This window comes from Fringilla coelebs, assembly GCF_963513975.1.
Source record: "Fringilla coelebs genome assembly, chromosome: 13".
In the NCBI taxonomy this organism is placed as follows: Eukaryota; Metazoa; Chordata; class Aves; order Passeriformes; family Fringillidae; genus Fringilla; species Fringilla coelebs.
Window position 1 is genome coordinate 7,545,425 of NC_140039.1, and position 9,095 is coordinate 7,554,519.

The following is a 9,095-nucleotide window of genomic DNA, read 5'->3' on the forward strand; positions in this document are numbered from 1 at the left end:
CTCCCCTCCATAGCTTCCCCTTTGGGGCTGGGACAACTGTACAAAGAGGAAAGCTATGAACACAGGCATCACAGGGTTAGCAAATGCAATAGGCGGTCACCGATGTCCAGGCAGCGTCCTGCAGAACCACCCCATGAGCAGGGAGCACACAACAAACCTGACACCTGTGGAAGCTCACAGAATTCCTGTCACTTGCTACACAATGATGCCCGGATTAAGGTTACGTTCCTCTGGGCTGCATTTTGTCACGCAGCCGCTATTTTGGTCAGAAAGTCAGCAAGCCCTTATTTGGGAAGCTGTCCCACTGAAGGGCAGCATGAAGGGCAGCAGGATGAAAAGGCTGCTTCTGAAGGCAGGCCTGGGGGAGCTGCCTGGAGCCACAGGAAACCCAAATCTTGCCCTCTGCTTCTCCTTAACATTCCAACATCCTCTTCTCAGCCCGACCCTTGCCTTTCCCCTCAGACTGCATCTTGTGGGTGAGCTACTCTCACAACACAAGCACTCTGGGGGAGACATCAAGGGGGTTGAGATGAAATCTCCCTTCTTACCTTTTTTCTTATGGAAGTTTTAGTGCTAGAGATTTAAAATGCAGAACTTACACTGGGTAGAAACTCTGCAGACACACAGGCAAAGGTGTAGACTGACAAACACCAAGTGCATTGTTCAGAGGTTTTTTCCTCTCACTCTTTTAACCCACATCTACACCAGACTGACCACACTGACCCTCGCAGGACCAGCCACTCCCATCTCCTTCAATACCAGCAACAACTCCATTCTGTGTGCCTTAATCATCTAGCAAGCAGTGGAGTGGACCTTGCCAATGAACTCTGCCATGCTGATGCTTAATATTAAATCTGGTTTTTACTGATACCTTTGCTGGTGATCCTTTAAGCTTCTCAAACACTTGTTTGTAATAAGCTGACAAACACCAACCTCCACAAAAGCCCAAGATATGCACACATCAGGAATCAGACAGCTAAGGGCTACAGACATCCCTGACTTTACAACCCCCTTGACTTGTGAGTTTCAAATTAGTAAATCTCTTTATGTTGCTTTGTTTAGGGGTGGGTGGGTTTTCCTAATCAAAAACAATTAGAAAGCAGGAACTGGGAAGATTTTTGAATTTAAGCCTGAAAGCATTCAAGCTAACACATATAATTTTGGTAATTGGCTAAACTATTAAAAAACTACATGGATTAGATGTTCTGGTTAAAATAGTTTTTCATCCTGCAAGTGTTCTGTTGCTCTACTGCAGTCAGGTCCACGTGAACTTCCAGCCCTGGTGTGCTCTGCTGATTTACCCCACCGGGTGGACGCGCACAGGAACTGCAATCTCAGAACAGCTGGCTGCATTCCAACAGGTGCCTCATGCCAGAAGTGGAAAGCACAGCCTGAGCCAGCTTGGGGGGGCCCTGGACAGTGAAGCCTTCTCCTGATGTACAAAACAGCAGGAGCAAAACCCGGGCTCAGCTCCCCCCGGGATTTCACACGTTATTCCCCTCATCTCCCCAAGCCAACACATTTCATCAGACAGTACTAGAGTGAAGACATTCCCTAAAATCAGTCCCAATTAAAAAAATGTGCATTTTGTATATTCTTAAACCCTTACATGTTGCCATGGGTAGCTCCATTAATGCTTCAATATCTACAAATATTTCAGGATACAACACACACCAACTCCACAGACTCCTGTGGTCTCCAGCACCACAGCCAGCAGTCCTTCCCCTCCAATTTCCCTGGATTCCCACAGCTGTAGGGAGCCACACAGTGAAGCAGCAGACATGTAACAACCCTTGGAAATTTCAACTTGCTGTTACAGCACCAGGAATTATCACTAAAGTCATGGTACCTGAGAACAAAAATGTCTACCCAGTTTTCAAAAGCACAAGGAGGATCCAGGGAACTGCAAGCCAGTCAGGCTCCCCTGGATCACTACTCCCAGGCTTGATGCACAGCTGGCAGCTAAAATACAACTCAAACAAGGCCTCTCCTCAAATTCAGGAGGTGAAGGCTTTGTTACATACAATTTTATTTTAAAAAATGCTGTAACACACATGCCAGTAAGAAAACTGGGTCTTCTTGTTAAAGCACATCAGTCCTTTTTCTGCTGAGCAGCCTGCTGAGCTGCCTGCTTGGCATTGTTGGCCTGCATCTTCTTCAGCCCCTTCTTGTTGTGTTTCTTTGCAAATCTCATGTTCCTCAGAAACTTGGGATCAACCTATAAAAATAAAGCAAAAATAAGCCATGCTGCAGAAGAGACATCTATAAAAACATTTGTAGCTCCATATTGTTCCAATTATTCCCAAATGCAGGCTGTGACTAGTTCAGACTTCTTTTCTGATTTTTCAACAAGATTATTTTAGTCATCTATAACCAGATGTTAACAGCTGCTTCCCTTAACTGCTATAAACAAACAAATATCCCAAACTGCAGCAATAACCATAAAGAAAGAACAGGATGGGCAAAGCTGCAGGAGAGGCAGGACTGAACCCTCACTGAGCTTTGCAGAAGATAAAATTTTTACATCACTTCCAAAAAGCTTTGTAGATTGTGACATCTACAAAGCAAAGAAAATCACAACCCTCCCTAACAAAAAATTTACTGTTTTCACTTTCAAGTGTGAAAAAAGATCCTGTTGTACCATTTGGATAATCTCAGAAAAAGCAATATACTGTCACTTTCATGTGTTTTGCCCAGAAATGCTAATTCCTCTTATTTTTTAAAAATTTCCTGTAAGTGAAATTATCTGGATTAGTACAGAGAGTAAAACAATACTGAAGGAGAGAGCAGAGGAGGAGGAGACCCAGCAGGACTCAAAAGGGAAAGGAACCATTTAACTGGCAAGTGTTTGTTTTACTGGAAACAGCACTTAGTGACAGCCACCAGAACAGGACAGGGACAGAAACGGCCACTGACTAAAATGCAATTTCACAGATATACAAGGGCAGATTTCATGTGGGTCAGAAATATCCCAGCTGCACATCAGGTAAGTGAAAGAACTGAACCCCACAGTGGTTCTGACCTCCTGCAACACAGGCCTCTGTCTGCAAAAGAAGTGTCAGTCAAAATAATACAAACTCTGGGTTCTTTCCACAGTTAAACCTCAGTGACTCAACAGCCTGGCAATATCAGCAGAAATACTCACCCCTTTGAGAGATTCGTATCTATGGGTTTTGGGCTTCTTGATGCCATTTCTGTGCCACTTACGGGCTATGTGGAAAACGAGACAATTACTTAAATTCCAGTTTCTGCTCTTATTTAGCAGCTGCATTAGTTTCTTTTCTACGTGTACCCGACTATCAAAGCGACGTGGAATAGACAATTTCCAGACCCTTCCTATCCAAACTAATTTCAATTAAAAACACATCTCTATGCCCATCCCTTTGCATGGGCTTCCAATCCAAAGATTTCAGGCAGCTCATTACCTACTGAGACCCTGACGGCACCACCAGCAGAGTAAAAGCCTCATTCATTAATGAACTGAAGCCCTTGTGGTCAGTGTGCAGGACCAAGCAGAACCTATCTGTGACCTCTGCGAAGTCACAGCACTGATGAAAGACCCAGGCCATGAAATATTTCATCACTGTGGCCATCTCTGGATTGCACAGGATCCCAGGGACGAAGCTTTTCAGGAATATCACACAATGACAGGATGGCTTGGGTTGGAATAACTTTAAAGACCATCCTGTCTTTAAAAGACATCTCTCACCAGACCAGGTTGCTTCAAGCCCTGTCCTTGGACACTTCCAGGGATGGAGCAGCCACAGCTTCTCTGGGCACCCTGTGTCATCCTCACGGGGAAGCATTTATTCCTAATATCCAACCTAAGCCTACTCTGTCAGTGAAGCCATTCCCCCATGTCCTGCCACTGCCTGCTCTTGCAAAAGGTCCCTCTGCCTGCTTAGCTGGTGGTGACCAGTATGGGATCACTCAGGTTGGAAAAGGCCCGAGATCCTGAGTCCAGCACCACCACCCAGCCAACCAGAGCAGGGCACCGAGTGCCACGTTCAGCCTTTCTCTGAACACCTCCAGGTATGGTGACACCACCACCTCTCCAGGGAGCCCATTCCAATGTCCAGGCACCTTTCCTGTGAAGATATTCTTCCTCATGTCGAACCCAAACCTCCCCTGGCACAGCTTGAGTCTGCATCCTCTCATCCTACTGCTGGTTACCTGGGAGAAGAGACCGACCCCAGTTTTCCAACATAAAAACTCCTATTTTTCTACCTACGTGTTAATTCTACATTGAGCCCAAACAGGTCCCGACTCTTATCACATTCCTTCTAACCCCCCCATTCGATCCCCGTGCAGCACCACCTTATCTCGCCACAAACCCCCGGGCAGGCCGTGCTGCCACCACCGCGCCGGTCCCGGCCCGGTTACACCCGCCAGGATCCCCGCCCCGCTCACACTGGTTGTGCGTGGTGTGGTTCTTGGACTTGGCCATGGTCGCACCTGCGGGAGAAACACACACGGCTCAGCCGGGCCGGGCTGCCGAGGGGCGCCCGGCTCCCGCACAGAACCCGCCCGGGCCTGAGCCCCGGTTATGGTCCCGCTTCGACAGCCCCGGCCCGGCCCCTCCGCCCGGCCCGGCCCGGCCCGGCCCGCGGATGGTGCCGGATGGGCGCGGATGGTGCCGGATGGGCGCGGATGGTGCCGGATGGGCGCGGATGGTGCCGGATGGGCGCGGATGGTGCCGGGGCCCTCCTCACCGGAGCCGCACTCGCCGCCGCCGCCGGACCGGAAGAGAGAGAGCACCGCGGGGGCTGCCGGGAATTAGGGCCGGGCCGGAACCCCGTGTCTTGTAGTTCCGCCCGGCAGTTTCCCCGTTGCCTTCCCGAACCGCCGCTCTGTGCCCGCACTGCCCCGGCTCCCGCGGCCGCCGCTCCCGCTCCGGCTCCGTGAGGGACCTGAGGCCGCTCCCGCCCCGGGAAGGCCCCGCCGCGGCAGGACAGCAACACCCAGCGACGCGGCGGACCCGGTCCCTCAGCGACGCGGTTCCCCCAGCAACGCGGTCCCCCCACTAACGTACCCCCGGCCATGGCCGCTGCCGGCCGGGGCTGAGGGAGCCGGGAGTCGAGGCCGCCCTGCTCGGGGCTCTGCCCGACCCCCGCGGGAGCCGAGGCCGCCCTGCTTGGGGCTCTGCCCGACCCCCGCGGGAGCCGAGGCCGCCCTGCTCGGGGCTCTGCCCGACCCCCGCGGGAGCCTGAGGCCCTCGGCCCCGTCGGAGTCCGGGCTCGGTTCATCACCGCGCTCGGGCAATGTAGTCACGCCCAGGCGATGCTCCTCAGGGCGGGTTCACTCGGTGCCGTTCATCTTTATCGGTATGAGGCACCGGAGGCTCGAACAGCTCTGTTCGCTTTCAGACAGAAAGCTGTGCCACCTCGGTGACCCCACAGCCCCCCAAGCCCAGCAAAAACGTGGTGCAGTGCAGGTGTGCCGTGTTCTGACCATGCTGCGAGGTTAAAGTTTCACTCCTGCAAAAGACAAGGACTGAAGTTTGGTATTTCAGTCTGTGAAAGACACTGAAATGGTGACTGTGATGGGAAAATTTCCTCATGGAAAGGGCAGACATTGCCCGGTGTGGTGGTGGAGCCACCATCCCTGGAGGTGTCAGGGATTGAGGCATCTCCCACGGGGAAGTGGCACAGGAATAAGGGGAACCGAAGGCCAAGCTTGCCTGAGCCACTGGGGTTGTATCTCTTGACCAGTTGCAGCATTTCTGGCCAAGGCTGCTGTGATTTCAAGTGGGAACCTCTGAAAAATGAGCAGAAAAGGCCCAGGCTCTTCTGCATTGTGGGAACAGACTGCCACCTTTTGATGGCATCGCCTTTATTTTACAATAAGAGGCACAAGTGAATTGTTTAAAGTAACCCAGACTGAAAAAAGCCAGCCCTGAGGCCAAGCAGCCCATGGCCAGTACAGAGAGTGAACTGGACATTGTTTCAGTGGCTGATTGCTTGCAGAGCAATTGCTACTCTGCCCCAAGTTCAGATAGCTATAAACAAGCTCTTCTTATTCTAAAAACAGGGAAAATTAGATTGTCCTTGGTAGTTGGGTAATGCTGATGAGAGTGAAATGAAAACAGGCAGACAAAAGAAAGATAATGCAATTCAATTTCAGTATTTCTCTTATTTTGAGCAAGACCTACAATGCAGAGTGTATTTGGCTTCATTTTGCAGCCCCACCGCCATTCTGGGAAGTTGTTTTGTAAAAATAGATGAAAAATAGCAATATTCTTTTACTGGCATTTTGCAGCTGGAATATGAAGGTCTGCTCAAAATCCTCCTTGATATGCAAACATCTGACTTTTTAAACTGTTGTTTTTTCAAATTCCTTCCACTGTAGAGAGCTCCAGTCTTAAAATATTTGTACATCCCTGTGGCCAGCTAATTGCAGCCAACAGTAGAGAGAAACCCTGACTTTCCTGATAACACAAAGAGCCAAGCTCAGTGGAAGACAGAACTGAATCCCAGAGGTGTTTGCCTCCACTGCATTTCAAAAGGCAGAAAGGCTGCCAGCCCCCAAGCTTGGCCATTGGATTATGAAAACTCTTGCTCTTTTAAACTAATTTCTGAACCTTCCTCCAGAGGAAGAGACAGAAGGCTTTACTTTAGGGTTCTATCCACCTTTTCCAAGTTTCTTCAGGGTCTTGCTGCAATTATTGCTGTTGGATCTCCCTGGGAGTCCTTCCCAGCTGCTGCTGGGCCCACTCAGATGAGCAGTCAGGTGGGGATTCGAGCAGCTGTGCTTAATGCCCAGGTGATGACAAGATCCATAAGCCAAATTAATAAAACAAAGCTGTGGAAGAATATTTAGTTTATGGGGCTGAGTGTATATTCAGGGCAGTTTATAAGTCGCTGCAAACCAATGCAGAGAATGAGGTGAAAAGAAGGATCAAGACAGGACCAGGGCCTGTGTACCCTGCTGGGTGATCGAGCCCCAGTGAAGTTCCCCCGTGCCCTGATGAGCTGCTGTGCCTCTAATTGTGGTGTTACTGAGAACGACTGGACAGTTCAAAACCTTTAGTCATGCTTCTAGTGATTACAGACTTAATTAGTGCATGTTAGCCCAAGTGTCCTCTATTAAAGGAGCTGTGCTCGTTAAATAGGATGGTAATTACTCCAGCTGCAAAACAATTATGAAAAAATCATAGCACAAAAATCCCCCAGTGCCTTGGACAGCTGTATCTTGGTCACTGTCCTTGCATCATGCACGCTCACGCTGTTTGATCTCTGGTCTCTCACGGTTTTCATGCTGACACCCCATTTCAGCAGCCTCCCCCAGCTTGCCTCCTCCCACACTGTGAGGTGACTTTGCCCTGGGGTAAGGAATTACTGGGCTGCCCTCATTCAGTAATGCCAGGGACTGTCCATTGTCAAGCATGGTGCCAGTGCCAGAGCTGAGCCAGGCTGAATTTTACAAGGGCTTGAACTGAGGCTGGCTCTGGTCATTTCCCAAAACATGAAGGAATTTCCTCCCCATTTTCACAGGAAGAAGACAAGAAAAGGCCATGTTCATGTAGGATGCTGGGCACAGTGTGACAGCACAGCTCCCCAGTGAACACAAAGCCAGTGCTATGCACTTTCAGGTGCAGATCAGGAGTCCAGCTGACTTTGCTTGGCACAGACCCTACAAACTGCTCCCTCGTGGGGAGGTACCAAATAGTGGGGAGAGTGCAGGGATGCTCTTTTTCTATCCCTGATGGCTCACACGGGGGATTCCCACCCTGGGCTGCTCGGCCACTTCATCCATCCCCACTCATTCCCACTCGCTCTGCAGACACCACCGAAGTGCAGGTGCAGCGTGCAGGGCTGTGCCCTGTCAGGGGGAGCGCCCTGTAGAATACGGCCACCTTTGCACCCACCTTCACACCCTCCTTCACCCCAGCAAGCAGACCAGGACTGGGCTGTCTGGCAGCTCCCCAAGAGTCCCTGCCCTGGCAGGTGCCGGTGGCTTTGGGGCGATTTTCGGGCTGTTCCCAGCCTGGGAGCAAACAGGGCTCGGCTGTGCTGTGAAGCTGAGCGATGCCGGAGGGCAGCGAGGGCCATGGGCAGTCCCCGGGGACAAACGGCCGATGCACCTCCAGAGGAGGCAGGACAGCGGGACACCGAGGCACTAGAGGGAGCCTGAGCATAACAGATCCCGCTCCGGCTGCAAGTGGGAGAATTAGTCCCGCTCAGGGAGAAGGGGCATCACCAGCCAGTAGCAACAGCAAGTCTTACACACCAGTTTCCCCCTTTACCTGGCATTTTACCTGGCTGTGCCTTCTCCCCCCGACAGCTGTTATAGTTTCCTTGAAGGCATAAAGACATGGTTTCATTGATGGAAAGTGCCAGTCTACCAGCAGAGAGACAGCTGGCTCTGAGCACTTGGGATAGGAGGTGAGAAAAATCACTGGCAACTGGTGGCAATTGTCAGATGGGAGGGTGCAGGAGAAAAGGAATTCTTGCAAGGCAGTGGAGAGCAGAACTGCTGATCCACAGCTGCAGATATCCCTGTAGGAAGGGGATGTGTCACAGCACAGCCTTGCCAAGTGTTCCTGGGCTGATGGCAAGGACATGGGAACAGTAGGGGTTTGTGTCCCCCACTGGTGCATTCCCGTTAGCACCAGTTAGGAGAGCTGAGGCACCAGAAGAGGCTGGACACCTACAGTATTTTATTTTAATTTTGGATGTATCTGTTCCCAGTACATCTGAAAAGTAGATCTTCTTTTACGATGTTTGCAAGGGGCCAAAATTTGGTTTTTACAGGGCACTCAGGTTCAGCTCAGTAGAAATCAGAGGAGATGAGTGAGCAGGGACCAGAAACACATCCTCCATCACCCCTGGCTGCTGATGGAGGCTTTCATTCTCCCCTTTAGATCCGCCCAGACCCTCTATACGTATTGCAAAAGTGTGTTCCTGTAAGCAGTTTCCTAGCATGAGGGCAGGATTTAAAATCAGGCAGCAGCCTGCAATGCAGCCCTGACCTTTCTCTCCAGGACTGCCACCTCCTCCCACTCTCCCTGGAGCTGGCACTACTAACAACTGGTTTCCTCTTGTTATTTTTCCACCTCCACTCCTTCCTCCAGAGGGGAGGCCGTGCTGGTGGCC

The 9,095-nt window shown here is 50.9% G+C and overlaps 1 protein-coding gene across 2 annotated transcripts; it reads right to left on the reverse strand.

Moving 5' to 3' along the window:
• Nucleotides 1-2,005: 2,005 nt before the first annotated feature.
• Nucleotides 2,006-4,764, reverse strand: RPL29 (ribosomal protein L29). Of its 2 annotated transcripts, XM_084214442.1 has the most exons (4): nt 4,713-4,764; nt 4,411-4,455; nt 3,146-3,210; nt 2,006-2,218 (listed from the first exon to the last, which is right to left on the reverse strand). In XM_084214442.1, exons 2-4 carry the CDS (start codon nt 4,445-4,447, stop codon nt 2,093-2,095), a joined length of 228 nt encoding a protein of 75 aa, XP_084070568.1. In that variant the 5' UTR covers nt 4,448-4,455; nt 4,713-4,764; the 3' UTR covers nt 2,006-2,092. The 2 variants fall into 2 exon arrangements, with proteins under 2 accessions (XP_084070568.1, XP_084070567.1); XM_084214441.1 differs by lacking the exons at nt 4,411-4,455; nt 4,713-4,764 and adding an exon at nt 4,084-4,272.
• Between the last annotated feature and the right edge of the window lie 4,331 nt (nt 4,765-9,095).

What these genes read in the sequence shown, in the direction of transcription:
- RPL29 (XM_084214441.1), bottom strand. Translation starts at nt 4,150, where the DNA reads ATGCAGACTCAAGCTGTGCCAGGGGAGGTTTGGGTTCGACATGAGGAA. An exon ending in AGAATATCTTCACAGGAAAG is followed by an intron (nt 3,211 to 4,083) that starts GTGCCTGGACAT and finishes TTTTCCACATAG; the next exon opens with CCCGTAAGTGGCACAGAAAT. An exon ending in GATACGAATCTCTCAAAGGG is followed by an intron (nt 2,219 to 3,145) that starts GTGAGTATTTCT and finishes TTATTTTTATAG; the next exon opens with GTTGATCCCAAGTTTCTGAG.